This window comes from Mirounga angustirostris, unplaced genomic scaffold (genome assembly GCF_029215605.1).
Source record: "Mirounga angustirostris isolate CCGP_5_RB_7025 unplaced genomic scaffold, mMirAng1.0.hap1 SCAF_10, whole genome shotgun sequence".
In the NCBI taxonomy this organism is placed as follows: Eukaryota; Metazoa; Chordata; class Mammalia; order Carnivora; family Phocidae; genus Mirounga; species Mirounga angustirostris.
The window spans coordinates 19,566,400-19,582,470 of NW_026991718.1; the positions used below are offsets into that span (position 1 = coordinate 19,566,400).

The window sequence follows — 16,071 nt, forward strand, 5'->3', positions numbered from 1 at the left end:
CGAGTTCACTAACATTTTTCTAATACCGTTTTTCTTTTCCTTTCCCTTTTCTGTTTTTGGAGTGGTGGAGGGGCAGTAGAATGATATACGAGAGGTCTGGGGGACCTGGTATTTATGACCGTTGTCAGATTTCAAAAAGTAACGGTCTTTAGAAAGTACCTCAGGTGTTCTTTAACCAAGAGCCTCATCTAATAACATAAGAAAGTGCACCTTGAAAGGTGGACTCCCTTGCCCAAGGCTACTCTCTTTTTTTTTTAAAGATTTTATTTACTTGAGAGAGAGAGAACACATGAGAGGGGATAGGGTCAGAGGACGAAGCAGACTCCCCGCCGAGCAGGGAGCCCGACGGGACTCGATCCCGGGACTCCAGGATCATGACCTGAGCCGAAGGCAGTCGCTTAACCGACTGAGCCACCCAGGCGCCCAAGGCTACTCTCTTAATTAAGAGGCGAGAGAAGACTCTACCCCGGCTCTTCCCATCCCAGTGCTGCAGCTCAGTTCTGTGTTACAGGAGAGAGCCTACGGACATGTAACTATAGTAAGTGAATTTGAAATTCCAGTCCTGACAGCACTGATTGCTAGGTTAGCTTTTCAAACAAACTTGTTAAGAGACTAAAAGTTTTTTTCTCTCTTAGGATGAAATTCCTACTAAAGTAAAGAAGCAAGATTTAATTACAGCCCAGAGCCACTCTTAGAGGTTCCCACAGTTTGGAGTGAGTCTCTTTCTTTTCTTTTTTCTTTTTTTTTAACTGGTACCATATTTAGTTTTTTTGTTGTTGTTTCATTTAACTTTTTAGATGACTAAAATAATTTACATCCATTGGGAAAACACAAGAATATAGACAAGCATAGGGTAGAAAGTCAAACTATCTTGACTTCATTCCCTAAAACCCTCTCCCCAGACAGTTTGGTGAATATAAACCACCTTTCCTCCTGCAGTGCTGGCGATTCTAACACAGAAGGCCAGGGCTCGGCTTTGGGGTGGAGGGAGGGAGGGAGGGAGGGAAACCATCCTTTTAAGGCTGCATGGCTTCTAACTATGACAAGAGAATAAGTTAAGGGCGTGAAAATCACCCAGAAACAAAACCCCTAGGCTGACGTCGGCGTAAAGGATCTCTCTCTCAGGTCCGCAGGCTTAATTACCCTTCAGTTGCTGACCTGGCTGGATGCCCCTGAAGACATGATTTTCAAGCTATTTAGAGGCATCAGAGGTTTGGCAAGGGTTTGTTCAAAATCTCACTGAAAAAAAAAAACCAAAACTTGTTAATAAATATATCCAAAGTATTATATTCCATATTTTAAAGATTTTTAAAATTTTATTTATTTGAGAGAGAGAGTACACACAAGCAGAGGGCAGTGGGAAGGGGCGGGGGGAAGGGAGAAAGAAGACTCATTGAGCAGGGAGACCGATGAGGGGCTTGATCCCAGGACCCCGGGATCATGACCTGAGTTGAAGGCAGACACCCAACCGACTGAGACACCCAGGTGCCCCTATATTCCGTATTTTAACACACTGTTAACTTACGTTGCCATGCTAACTCTTGGCTTGGACACCCTCAGAAAAAAGTTTCCTTCATTCCTATGCACACATGCAGGATTTAAACTTGAGCCATTATAAGGAAAGTTGTACCTTTGTGGTCTTCAAAAAAAAAAAAAAATGCAGCCCATTTATTCATTTAAATAACATCGGACAAGAGGGTACAATATTACTCAGGAGTACAAAGCAGAATATTTTAAAATTTTGATCCTGCGGCTGATAGTGTAGACTGCGAACCTGGGTTCTGTCGCTGAGCAAGCTTGGGTCTGAATGGCTTCCTGTGTGGCCTGGAGCAAGTCACTTAACCTCTCTGAGCCTCCGTTTTCTCATCTGTAAAATGGTGATAATGTTATTAAATGTATCCATCTTCTTAAAAGTCCTTTGGTTGTTTCTGTCACTGGGCACTTCTCTTTGGCTATCTTTCAACTATTCCCTAACATCTAATGATTTTTAGTATCTACTATCTTTCCAATTATCCTTCTCAGGACCCCAGCCTTCTGCCTCATCTTATCTGGTCTTTCTTCCTCTTCTTTCGGCAGCTCCAACCCTTAGAAGTCTTGTTCATTTCTTAAGAAGAGCAGCTCAGCTCTTTGCCTCACGACACAAAGCCAGGGTACTTTCTCTTATGTTTGCAATGTCATCAGGACCCTTCATTAAACAAGAGTCCCTGCCCAGCCCCCCCGCATTACAGAGTGCCTGTCAGCAGCTCGTAACTGACAGCGGTTCCCTGAGCTCCGTCACTCTCGGGTGAGGTGCTCCTCCCACCAGCGCCTGTGAGCAGGAGGGAATGGCGTGGGGACTTATCTTCTGATAGAAACTCTGTCATCTACCTTGGGAGGCAGAACTGCCTGGTAGATTGCTTTGATAAGGAATGATGTCAAAACTGTCATCTTACAAATTTATCCTCCTAAAATGTTGCTCTTAGCTGTTTTACATACAGGGGTCCCATGTTGGGAGTTCACCAGAAATATAGGGTTCTGTCCATAAAAAACATTTGACAGATGCTGACTTGGGGCTTTTCTCCTTGCTCCCTGCTACTCAGGATGGAAACGGTTTCTTTAATTTTATTTTCCTTTTGAACCACTAAGATGCTTTGCTCTCTTTAGTTATTTATTTTATTAACCTTTTTGTTCTCTCTCATGCTCTGAAACTAGCAGAATGTTCACATTCCACTATCTGAGGCCTCTATCATACCAAACTTTTACTGTCTCCTCCCTCAGTAAAATGCTATCATGGGCTGCATTTGCTGGCTTTATAATAATCACCAGCAACTAACTATTTTGGATGCAGAGAGAATAACTTTCTTGAAGTCATATCATCCTTTACAATAGTCAACTGATCAAAGTTTTCACTGGGTATCAGAGGTACACATTATTGTTTTAACTAAAACAACTTAAAGTCTAGATATTTCCCCTTCAAATAAATACAACCTTATCAACTGCTTTGGAAAAATACATTAATTATAAATATAAAACATATATAAAAAGACTCCTTAAGTCTGGAACTATCTCCTCTAGGCCAATATGAAAAATTGAGCTTTGGATAATAATAATGATTAAGTTTTCTGAAAAAACCTTAATACAGCATTTTAACAACCCCCATGAAATACAAGCATATAGTAGCAATCAGAGCATTAATTCTAAATTGCATATATTGAATACTTCTCAATAAGTGCAAACTTGCCTCTTTGGAAATAAACCTATAGGAAATAAGAAGCCTATAGAAAACAAAAAAGAACCTGGATGCCTGGGTGGCTCACTTGGTTAAGCATCTGCCTTCGCCTCAGGTCATGATCCTGGTGTTCTGGGATCAGTCCTCAGCAGGGAGCCTGCTTCTCTCTCTGCCTGCCACTCCCCCTGCTTGTGCACTCTTTCACTCTCTCTCTGACAAATAAATAAAATCTTTAAAAAATAAAGAAAAAAAAACATTTCTTCAAAACTACACACACACACACACACACACACTAGAATGTAAAGTGGCACAGGGCAGGGATTTTTGTTGGTCCTGAGCTCAGTTATACACTCAGTGCCTAGAACAGGCCTGACACACAGTAGGTGTTCAATACATGCATGGCAAATGAACGCTTTAACAATAAAATTTAACTAGAAATTTAAGAAATTCCAAGTATTTTGCATCTTAAGTGGACTCTGAAACAAACTGAATAAATCTAATTTTGCTTTTCAGTTTACAACTGGCTACTACTGGGTTAAGACATGGCCAAAGACTCCAACTGAGAAATATCAAGTAATCGGATATATTATAACATAGAAATGTTAACAACATACCTATCAGATGTTGTACCAGTCTATTGACCATAGCTTTCTCGCCCTTGCTTATGATCCTTGAGGTCTACTATCTTCTAATATCTTCTTAGTTTCAAGTAATGGAAAGCAAACTCCAGCTAGCCCAAGCAGGAAACGGGTTGGAGGTCTGTGGGAAGGATTCTGGGGTGGCATAGGGGCTTGGACAACCAGCTCAGGGGACCTCAGGGACTAGAAGGCAAGTCTTTGCCATCAGGACTCTGTCTCTTTATGAATGTCTGCTTCATTCTTTCAGAATGTTTTCCAGGACATTAGAATCACAGTTTCCAGCATCAGCAGGACTCTCCCATCTTACTTCCTCTCCTGAGAGGAAGTTTGTTTTCCCAGCTTTAATGAGAAAGATCCCAGACAAAGATGCCAATTGGTTCAGCTTGGGTGACATTCCCATCTCACGGACCAATCTGGGTGGCTAGGGAGCAAAAGGGTGGCTCAGAGGAGATTTTGGCAGCTCCCCTTGAAAGCATGCTCGCAGTTTGGAGTGAGTAGAGCAGTTCCCCGAAAGAGTGGCGTGTGTTCTCAGGTGAGAACATACATCACTTATAATGAAAATTACAGCCCTCGTGTGAAGGCTCCCGAGAGACACTGCCTTTGGCGGTGGGCCCTGCAAGGCTTTCACTTTCAAATCCAGGGTTCACAACAGTCTGTTACTTAAGGATTCTTGTTTCCAGGGACCAGTTAACTGAATTAGTAAGTTATTCAACCGAGAGCTGCATTATTAAAATAGGATGGTAAGTTTCATCTGAATTAAAAAAGCAAACATCATATTAGTATCTTTAAGAGATCAAAACACTGGGCACCTGGGTGGCTCAGATGGTTAAACATCTGCCTTCGGCTCAGGTCATGATCCCAGGGTCCTGGGATCGAGTCCCGCATCGGGCTCTCTGCTCCTTGGGAGCCTGCTTCTCTCTCTCTCTCTCTCTCTCTGTCTCTCATGAATAAATAAATAAAATCTTTAAAAAAAAAAAAGATCAAAACACTTGCACCAAGACTTAATAAGGTTAGAATTATCTGATGGACTGATGAATAAAATTTCCTCCATTTCCCAACTGGAAACGCAAGCAAGAGGTCCTCTGTAAGGTCTCAGTTGGTAAGGGACTGGGCTCCTTCTAGATTAGTACGTTTTACATTAAAGACCAGCGTCTCAACAAAAAAGTGCAGCCCACAGACCGGTGTTTGAGTTTTGGCTTTATTTTATAAAAATACACAACTTAAATACATATGACACTCTCTATACAAGACATAAACAACTGTTAGATTTAACATTTTCAGTTATTTCAAAAGAACGTAAATATGTAAATTACCTCGTAAGAGCTAAGGGTTTCTTTTGAGACTCTGCATTCACAGTCAAAGGGGACGAACACCCCACGGGAAATCGATGCAGGACACTAACCCAAACCGTCCAACCTGCAAACAAGTCACTTCACACCAGGGCCTTTTTGGCATGGCCTAATATTGCACTGCTTGTTAGACACAATCTAACTTCCCCACGTCACAAATTTAAGCTTTTGTCTTCTCTAGAAACGTTAAACGGAAAAACCAACGTACAAACGTTACCGACTGTCTTACAATTGTGCTAATACCAAATATGAGAAGTGTGAACGTTCGTTCACTTTGCAAACCTTGCAATGGAAGGTGGATAGCTCTCTTGTGCAGCTAAACTCATTTTCGAAAGTTTTGCAGAAACGCTGGCAGACTCAGAGTGAGCTGGATGGAGTGCGGTGGGGAAGGGAGTGACATTCCAGCACCCACTGAAAGTACCTTTGAGAAGGTCTCTGTCACTGTCACTGTCAGAGGTAGTCGGCACGCAGCTCCACCCTTTCTAACTTGGGCCTGAACTACCTCCCTCCCCCTCGAGGTTCTGTCTCTGTTCTAGGAGGAACTGTGGTGCTGATTCAGGGCTGACAGGGGCTGCTAACTTACTCTGGCTTTCTTTCAGAAATCTAGCTGCCTTATCTATGGCTCTTTTAACCAGCAGTGAATTAGATACTGGTTTGTGGGTATGAAGAATTACCAGTTGAAACTTTAGTGCATGAGAACACACTGGAGTAAGTTTCCTGAGGTAAATGTAAGCCTAGAGAACAGTGTGCCACCGGCGGGTTCCAGCAGTTTCCCCCGGGGGGCAGCACAGCACCCGAGGCCTGGACTTTGACGTAAACAGGCCAAGAGAGCCGAGGACACATGTATGGGAAGACTCGAAATGGCAAGGCTGAAGTGGAACTGTTGACAGCTGAGAACATCAACTCCAAAGAAGCCCCAAAGGGGAACAGAGGGAAAAAAGGATGGTGTATTTTAAAGTGTTTAGGTAGGATGGGCAATTAGTTAGAAATGTCTCAAGGGATTTCTAACAAGCTTTAAAACTGTTCATTCTTGATGACTCAGACATGGAAGTAATGGCTTTTATAAGAACTGTTCAAACTTTTTATTTTTTTCTGAAAAGCAAGATTCTCCATCAAATTTTTTTTAGCCAGTGGAATGATGCTGCCAGTTGTTACTCTCGGCAATGTATTTTAAAATCCTAACTGGCTGAAGGAATTTCATAAAGTTGAACTACAAAGTACATATTTGCACTGAGAATATAAATTTAGTGCACAGAGGTCTACAAAGTTTTGTATGAAGTTAGTACCAAAAAACTTTGCATTGCAACTCGTGCTTTATTATCCCTTAATATTCTACTCAAGGATTATGGCACTCGGACAAATTCTAGGACCCTGAAGCTTAACTTTCTTCTTTTCTTTCTTTTACATAAATGAAGTAGTTCATGGCCATCCTTAACATTAATAATGAAGGTGTTGGGAACTGAGTTCCAAGACCTAAGAACCAAAATCAGGCTAAATTTCAGCAAGTCACTCGCTATATAGGAAAGGAAGCACTAAAGAACTCTGTTGTAACTGCTCATCTGCACAATGTAGTTGAATGAGGTGACCAATCTGGCCTTTAGTAACAGTGATGAAAACTCACAGGCTTCATACAGGGCCACATACTCAGTGAGCTGTCATGTCAATTTGGGCTAAACTACCATGCACAATCCCTCGTTTATTTGAGTCTAGTTCTGTTGTAAGCATAGACCTACATTTAATTACTTTAGGCATGATGAAGGCCTTAAGCAAAATTTAAATTCAGAAGAACGGGAACTGGTTGGACTTTTGCAGTCCCAGAAGCTATTTAAAATTAAAAGTCCAGAGGAAAATCCCCAGGAAATCATGTATTAGACTCAATTAGACTCAATTCGTAAAAAAGAAGCATTTTCAGAATCACCAAGATGAAAAGTCATATAAGAAAACAAGGCTCTGGTTTCCTGACAACAAGCTCAATGCAGCCCAAGTGCAGCCACACAAAGGGAAGCTGCTTTGGAGAGGAGAAGAATCCAGAAGACTGCAGAGGGCTGGAATTAAACCAAAGTGGCTTTTCTTCTTGGGTAGAAGGTGAATGCTATTTGGTGATCAATATGGGATAGCTGTTTAAAATTCACATTCTATGTACCTTAAAGCCCAATCAGTGCAGGGTGGTCGCAGCTAAAAGTATGAGTAATGTACTGAGATTGATGATATAATGGGTCAAACAGTGGGACCAGTTCTGAAAGCTCTGGAAGAATGGCCAGTCCTAATATACTTGATCTTCATCCATTCCTTGGATATTGAGGAGGAAACTATGGCAAAAGAAAGCATTTCTCTATGTGAAATTAGCTTTCATAATCTATAGTTTAAAAATATTACTATTTAGAAATATGGAGCCCAAGCAAAAATTAGAGATTCTTCCCACACAGGCCTTAAGATCTCTCCCTCCACCAACACCCAAAGGATCCATACCTGTCTCTAGTCAACCAGGGCTTATAAGGGAGGACTGTAAGGTCAAGGCTCGTAAGGGAGGATAGAAGAGGCAGTGGCCAAAAGCCAGGGATTCAAGAAGAGAAGAATGACAGATGTGGTATATTTAAAAAAAATAAGAGAGAAAGAGAAGAAGAAAAAGAAGGAACTTGTGTAGAGAAGTGAAGAGGCCTGGCTTATGGAGGAGTGCCGCAGGCTTTCCTACCTTTCAGTGGCAAACGATGCAGAGACAAGAAAAGGCAGAAGCCTCACCCACAGGCTCTCCTGGGGCATCAGACCAGTCCACGCCAGGCTGGCTGTGCCCTCAGGCCTTGCCCTCGGAGATGTGTACACAAGCTCTCGCGTGAGCTGCAAGCACGTCTGTTGTGGGGTCTGACGCCTGCTTCCCGGGCGCATGATGCTCCCTACTGCCGCCAGCCCCGTTCCATGGCTAAAGAGAGGCCTCAGATCCAGGGGCAAGACCAGCAGCAGCCAGTGTTCCCAGAACTCGTGGCTGCCACTGCCTCCCCTCTCCTAGGACTAACTTGTCTCTCCCCCTGGTGGCTGGAGAAGGGGACAGAGTACATGTCCTCAAAGAGCTGCTCAATTTGGAACTGTTTCACCTCGATTCACAAACTTCCAAAGGGCTCTCTCTCAAGAGTTCATTAATTATAGATTGATCGATGGTTCAAATACTACCTAAGGAACTTGTAAAAGGAGCAACTTGCTTGTGAGGTCCCACCAAACTTTCAGGGTTTTGATATTATTTCCTTCTATTTCTGCTGTCTCCTTCTCCAGTGAACTTTAAAAAAGGAAAAGAAAAAGCGAAAGGGTTCTCCTGTGCCCCTTCCTCCCTCCAGAAACCTCCTGGACTGTCCTGAGTCAAGTGCGTGAGGGATGCTACCATCACCAAGCTCACAAACGAAGGAGGAACAAAATTCAGGTTATTTGGAAATAGGAAATGAACTATACGTACAAGTGGCGCTTGGTTCTCTTCACCGCTCTGTAAAATGTCTGTGAAATGGTCACAGGCACCTGAATTTCTAATTTACAAATAACAACAAGAGAAAAAAGCAGTAAGATTTTTGTGGAGAAAAAAAATTCATGTTGGTTATTTCACTTCTAGGGACAGTTTGTACTTGAGGCCCGCACTTGTCCTTTTCTCTGACTTCCTACTTGATGTTTTTCAGGAGGGCTGTCCGGGCATTCACAACCGCTTTGAAGGCATCTTCACTACCAGGCGCCACGCACTTGTCGGGGTGAAGCAGTACGGCGAGTTTCCGATAGGCTTTGTTGACTTCATCCCTATGAGAAAGAAGCCAAGCTCTAGGTCAGTGACAGGGTCAGCCCCCACCCACGGCAGTTTGGCTGTCTGGACTTACATCACATCTCTTGCAGTGAGCATCTCCCAAATCATCACTACCTTTTCTCAAAAGTGGGACTAAAGGACTCGGAGACAAACAATAAACAAATAAATAATACGTTACCGACAAGTAGAAAAAGAAATACAATGTGGAGTATCGACACACCAAGAAAATGCCTGGTAAAAGAATGATTCATGGAAAGGTCCTTGGCACAGAACAGGCATCCAGCAAATCTTTGCTGATTGAAGCAATGAGGGCATGGGGTGATTGGGGAAGGCCTCTGGGGTGGGGTTCTGAAGGAAGTGGGGAAACAGCGCAACTGGGAGAGAGCCGGCAGAGACTAAGAACTAGGAACAGCATGGCCACGGCATGAAGTTCCACGAGGACACTGCTGGGGGGGTAACAAAAACAAATTTGGGGGGCACCTGGGTGGCTCTGTCATTAAGCATCTGCCTTCGGCTCAGGTCATGATCCCAGGGTCCTGGGATTGAGCCCCGCATTGGGCTCCCTGCTTGGCGGGAAGCCTGCTTCTCCCTCTCCTACTCCCCCCTGCTTGTGTTCCCTCTCTCGCTGTTTCTCTCTCTGTCAAATAAGTAAGTAAAATCTTAAAAAAAAAGAAAAACAAAGTTGGCCAGGAAGCAGGGGTCAGTAAGAGAAGGGCCTTGAAATCAAAACAACAACAACAAAGTAGATTTGATAAACAATGATATCAGTAGGTGTTTCATGACCAAAAAAAGGTGCTGAGAAAGCTGTTTCTTGAAGTTAGGAGATGGGTAGGAGGTTGTTACAAGAAGCCAAGCATGAGTACAAGAGTCTGGATCAAGAGTGGCTAAGAGATAACACACAGAAAGAATCGGCAGAAGCAGGTGATGAGCTGGATATACAGATAGAGGAGATGGAAGAAAAGGGACTGAAATGAGTTCCAGGGTCAGGGGGACACTGAGGCTCAGGGAAGATGGTGACACCATTGATCTAGTAAGGGATGCTGCAGATGGGGGTACCTGAGAGCTCCAGCGAGCTCCTGAGACCGAAGAAGAAACAAAAGAGAAGAGAACAATACCCAGAGAGGAAAGGGGCAATGCAGTGAGTGTTTCCCAAAGAGCAGGAGAGCTCCAGGAGGGGTCTTTAGGCTTCTGAGCTCTTCACAAGCAGGGACTGGCTGGGGAGGAGCCTGGAGACCACCTGCCCCTCTCCCTGCTCTTCATCATCCTCTGGTGTCAGGCCTCCAGAAGCTTCTAAGTACCCAGCTCCTCCTCTGGTCAGATTTAGCTCTGTCCTTACCAGATAGTTTGATTTCCTACCTTCTTTTTGTAATTTAGGGCTCCAGTTATCCTATAAGCCTGGATATGGTGCTTTCCCAAATGCCCTAGCTTTTCTCCTTTATGTTTTATCAGAAGGATTTCTATTTGGCTCTCTGAATTAGAGAGATAATCTTTGATTGTCTTGCATGTGATGGAACGTCTTGGGTGTCCACTTGGAAAGACTGAGGTCATAGGGCCATGTTCATAGTCCTCTAGGTTTGGGGAAGGCTTTTTCTGCTTTTTGCTCTTAAACAAATCCTGAATTCGCTTGTTCTGAAACATGCATTGGCCTTTTTTACATAGATAATTTTGATATTAACTAACAAGAATCATATTCTCCCTCTCTGAAGAAATTCAAATTGCCAGAATTCTTCTCCAAAATAACAAATGTATTAACAAATACATTTAACAAAGTAACAAATATATTAATTCTGCTGAAGATGAAGATTTTCTTAACGTTCAGGAACAGTAAACATGGCACTGAACAAACATTAAAACTCTTTATAACTTTAAAACACTGTTTTTAGGTTCTGCTCAAATGTGCTCACTGCCATACGAAATTAGACCCAGAAAAACAGGTAAGAGAAGCACATGTTTATACTGGTCAGTGATAGAGAACTTATGGAGGTCCCATACATTTTGATAGATTCCAATTAACATAGTAAATAAATAAGGAATTTTCCTTAATAAACAATGTTCTAAGTTAACTAATAAGTAAAGTTTCTTCCTTTTAGAGCCAATCTCCCTTGGAGGTGAAACAGAAGACATTAGAATGAGACTATGGAAATCCAAAAGGACATTTAAAAGAGACCAATTAACTGTGCTATATACACAAGATCATCCGAACTGTTCATGTGTTTAAAGCCTATTTTGTAAGGCCTGGCAAGTCGAGGTGACCAATAACTGTCTTCCTCTTCCCCTGCCCTCTCGCCTTCTGGGCTTGAAGATAGGCTATGAGACCAAAATGGAAAAGAGAAACTTAATGCCATTGGTACCAACAAGGCATTTCAATACGTACTGTTTTTTTGTGGGAATCAAGGTGACAAAGTAGAAAGAAGAAGAATGGGGAGGAAAGTTATGGTGCAAAATAAAAAGATCTGGGAATGCTTATAATTACAATAAAAATCATAATATGTACAGTAACAGAAGTGTTCTACCGTTAAAAGTTATATAACCATACCGAACAAGGATTTATTCTTGCACAAGCAACAAAGAATAGCAATTGTATTTCTCTTCCTCCCAAATATTTCTTTTGGCTAAAAATAAAACCATTTAATGTTAAGTTCATACACAGACGAGGACCTAGCAGGATTCTGAGGGCCACAGAAAGAGACAGAGCCAGGCAGACACACAGTGTTCAAGGTCAAGAACCAATTCTACCACTAACTCCTAGGGTCCTTGAACATGTGTTTAGTCTTGCTGAATTCCAGTTTTCTCACCTAAAAAACGAAATGTCTGGATAAGTTGCTAACATTCTTTTCCTCTTCTAAAATTCTATGATTTAAGAATTCTCTTTTGTAAGGTATTTTTTTAAGGTTACATCTGCTTCAAGGCTCCTATTCAACACAGACAAAAGCAGAGCACACCATTCCAGAAAGTATTCATGCACATACACTACATTTCCTTCACCAGGCCACTGTACCCTCTACTTTGTTTCTCTGGCATTCAGTCAATTCACTGAAGAAGAGTTATTACATAAGCTAATGCATTTCCACACATCTTCATATTTCCAGCCAATTACAAGAAGATATATCAGACCTACGATATTGACAGCTGAGTTTTTCTCCAGGCTAGAACTCAGGACTAATATCCTAGAGCACTGCTTACCTTGAGGCCCCAGGTTTGACTCCCAACATGTCCCAACTGTCTTTACTGTTTCGAATTCTGCGAATGGTGTCTGCTTGTTCTTTGCTGAAGCTAGCACTGCTATTCGTGAAAGGACGTTTCCCGCCATTTTCACATAAATCAACTATGGATACATAAAAGGTCTGCAAAAAGAAATCATCCCAGAGTAGAACTGATTTTATGAAAATTGCAATTCCTTTTAAGCAGAACTTAAAGAATTTTAATATATTCCAATAACTTAAAATTCACCATAAAGCAAATACGCAGATTTTTTTCTTTTATCCTGTGTGTTTATGTGTGTATGCACATGCTTGTGTGTTTTTTTTAAGCACATAAAAGTGTAAGGAATAAAATTTAAATGGCTCATAATCCTACTCTCAAATAACCACACTTGAAGTTAAAAGGTAGTAGATGAACACTGTTAGAAAAATTCAAATAGTAAATAAAAATGTAAAATGAAAACTGTCCCCCTGCCCCTCAAGTTCCTCTCCTTGAAGTAACCATTGTTAATATTTTTTTAGTATCTTTCCAGAAAAATTTTCTATCAGAATACCAGTACATCCACTTACACACTAAACATTGACATAAAAGAAAGCAGATTAAACATACTGCTTAGGGCGCCTGGGTGGCTCAGTTGGTTAAGCAACTGCCTTCGGCTCAGGTCATGATCCTGGAGTCCCAGGATCGAGTCCCGCATCGGGCTCCCTGCTCGGCGGGGAGTCTGCTTCTCCCTCTCCTGCTCCCCCCTCTTGTGCTCTTTCTCTCTCTCACTCTCTCAAATAAATAAATAAAATCTTAAAAAAAAAAATAAAAAAATAAAAAATAAAAAAAATAAACATACTGCTTAGCTCCTCGCATTTTTTTCACATAAAAATACAGGGGTACCTGGCTGTTTTAGTTGGTAGAGTGTGCAACTCTTGATTTTGGGGTTGTGGGTTTGAGCCCCACATTGGGTATAGAGATTACTTTAAAAAGTAAAATCTTGGGGCGTCTGGGTGGCTCGAGTCATTGAGCGTCTGCCTTCGGCTCAGGTCACGGTCCCACGGTCCTGGGATCGAGCCCCGCGTCGGGCTCCCTGCTCCGCGGGAGGCCTGCTTCTCCCTCTCCCACCCCCCTGCTTGTGTTCCCTCTCTCGCTGTGTCTCTCTCTGTCAAATAAATAAAAAATTTTAAAATAAAATAAAATCGTTTAAAAAAATACATCTTGGATTCTCTCTCTAGAGAGAAAGTACATATAGACACTTTCTTCATCCTTTTTAATGACTGTTCAGTATTTCACTGTGTGACTATATCTTAATTTATTTAAACAACTCCATATTTTCTTAGACAAGTCAATTGTTTCCAGGTTTTGCTACTACACACAGTGCTTTAATGAATACTTTGTGTGTGTGTATGTGCACACTTGTGGAGATACTGCTTTAGGATAAATTCCTAAATGGAGAAGTACCAAATAACAGCGTACAGGCATTTTAATCTTTGATTTTGACAACCTTCCCATAAAACAGCTGTGCCAGTTTACGGCCCCACCACAGTGTCAGACAAGGATTTCTCTACCCCCTGGTCGCTCTGGGGCTTTCTCGTACAGCCTCACTTTTGTCAAGCCTCTGTGTAGCACGCAGTTTGGATTTGAGTTTCTTTAAATTATAAGTGGAACTGAATGTCTCTTCATATGCTTAGTGCTTTTCTTTTTTTCTGTAAATTATTCAGATTCTTTGCCTATTTTTTTGATGTTTTTCGAAGTGAAAACTATTTTTTTGATCCTGCTCATACCTCATACTCTGTGCACTGTTACTTTTGTTAGATAACTTTGCTCAAAAGACTCATTTAATACACTATACTGCTTTTAAGTTGAAAATCTCTTTTTTAATCTCTTCCTCTTCTTTTTCAGATATTTCCATAGCTCCTGTTACTGTCTAAAATTTTTCTATTTCTTAGACTCCTCCTTCTTATCTCTGGTAATAGCTAATAGACTTGGCAACCTAAACAAGAAGCCTTGATTTGTGAGGAGGGTGCCAAAGGAAAAGCCACTAGATACCAAGACAGAAGTAGAGTTAACATGATTTAGTCCATCTTACTCTCTGTTCACAATGTGAATAAGACAAAACTAAGTTCCTTTCTGACATAAAATATCTATAAGTTTATAGGAAACAAAAAGTATTAAATTGAACCAGCAGGAAAGCACTCTTCCAAGTGTTTGCTTACATAATAGTTTTATTACATTCCTTGTTAGCCTGTTTTTAAACAGACTAATTTATCCATTAGTGCAACCCAAGATGTATCTGAAAGGATAAAAACAACCTAAAAGTCATCACAGTTCATAGATGTTTGCTTGTGCTCTGTATCAGTAAGGTTTTCTTCCAGTTTATAAGTTAAACTAAAATATAAACACTCACAGACTTCTGAGGACACAAGTATTCACTCATAACACACATGGTTTAGAAGGGCCAGCTATTGGGCGCCTGGGTGGCTCAGTTGGTTAAGCGACTGCCTTCGGCTCAGGTCATGATCCTGGAGTCCCGGGATTGAGTCCCGCATCGGGCTCCCTGCTTGGCGGGGAGTCCGCTTCTCCCTCTGACCCTCCCCTCTCTCATGTGCTCTCTCTCTCCTTCTCTCTCTCTCAAATAAATAAATAAAATCTTAAAAAAAAAAAAAAAGAAGGGCCAGCTGTACTGTGGCATACAGAACAGTAGAATTGAAGTCAAAAGTCTATTTACATTCCATGTCTGAGTTCCAGCCATAATGGAGTGATGGGTACCGGACTAGAACTTCTGCCATAAACTACTATCAAAATGGACAAATATATGAAGCAACTATTTTCAGGTAGTGGACAACAGCAAGTACAATACTGCCACTTGGTTTTCTACCTGGAGTCCATTTCCTGGCCATGTCACAGAGAGCTGGTCTGAGCAGTCCCAAAGTCCCACTGAATTAAAGAGACAGAGATCAGAAGTTAAGGATATTGAAGTGACTAAAATCTGCAGAGTAGGGCATTGGAGAGGAAGGAGCAATGCAGAGTTGGGCCCCAGAAGTCCATGTGAGGGTTCCCCACTAAACTGTAGCTGAGGTCTAGGCTATACATACATAGGGTGAGATCACCTGAGGCTTACCATGGGATTGAGAATAGAACCAATACACTAGAGGTCTAGTGGTGCTTTGGGAAGAGGCATTCCGGAAACACTACAGTTTGACCTTGCCAGAGTGCAGAGATTGCCTTACCACCTCATTAGCACCCCTAGTATCTAGCTAAGACACCACAGAAAGACTATGGCTTGGTAGTAGACTCATCCTGACAAAACCTAAAACCAAGAGCTGACAAGATCTGCAAAGGAGACAGAATTTGAAGGCTGAGTTCTAACAAATTAGAAGAGCTTGGGCAACACTTTGGGCTTCCTTCAGATCCTTGCTATGAAAGCAAAAAACCAAGCCCATGCAAGTTGAATGTAATCTGTCAGTAATTGCCCACTGAAATAAGAACAATATTCTGCTGAGGAAAATAAAGAACTTAGAGCTTCTACAATGTATTATCCACAACGTCTGGTGTTCAATCAAAAAGCACTACTCATACAACGACACAAGAAAATGTGATCTATAGTCAGGAAAAAAAAAAGCTGGCAATAGGAACTGGACACAAGATGGTTCAGATATTGGACTTAGCAGAGAAAGAATTTAAAGGATCTAAAAATATATATATATTTTTAAAAGATTTTATTTATTTATTTGACAGAGAGAGACACAGCAAGAGAGGGAACACAAGCAGGGGGAGTGGGAGAGGGAGAAGCAGGCTTCCTGCAGAACAGGGAGCCCGATGTGGGGCTCGATCCCAGGACCCTGGGATCATGACCTGAGCCGAAGGCAGACGCCCAACGACTGAGCCACCCAGGCGCCCCAGGAGCTAAAAAAA

General features: G+C 41.8%; 1 protein-coding gene across 2 annotated transcripts in view; it reads right to left on the minus strand.

The window, feature by feature from the left end:
* Window positions 1-5,033: 5,033 nt before the first annotated feature.
* The window catches only part of DNAJC27 (DnaJ heat shock protein family (Hsp40) member C27), a 30,535-nt gene continuing 19,497 nt past the window's right edge, over window positions 5,034-16,071 (minus strand). Inside the window, exons 6-7 of one of the 2 annotated variants that reach the window (XM_045884204.3) lie at window positions 12,154-12,314; window positions 5,034-8,966 (exon numbers count right to left, since the gene is read on the minus strand). In XM_045884204.3, coding sequence (XP_045740160.1) covers window positions 8,834-8,966; window positions 12,154-12,314 — 294 coding nt within the window. In that variant the 3' untranslated portion in view covers window positions 5,034-8,833. The remainder of the gene's footprint in view (window positions 8,967-12,153; window positions 12,315-16,071) is intronic. The other variant, XM_064571944.1, reaches the window with a different exon arrangement.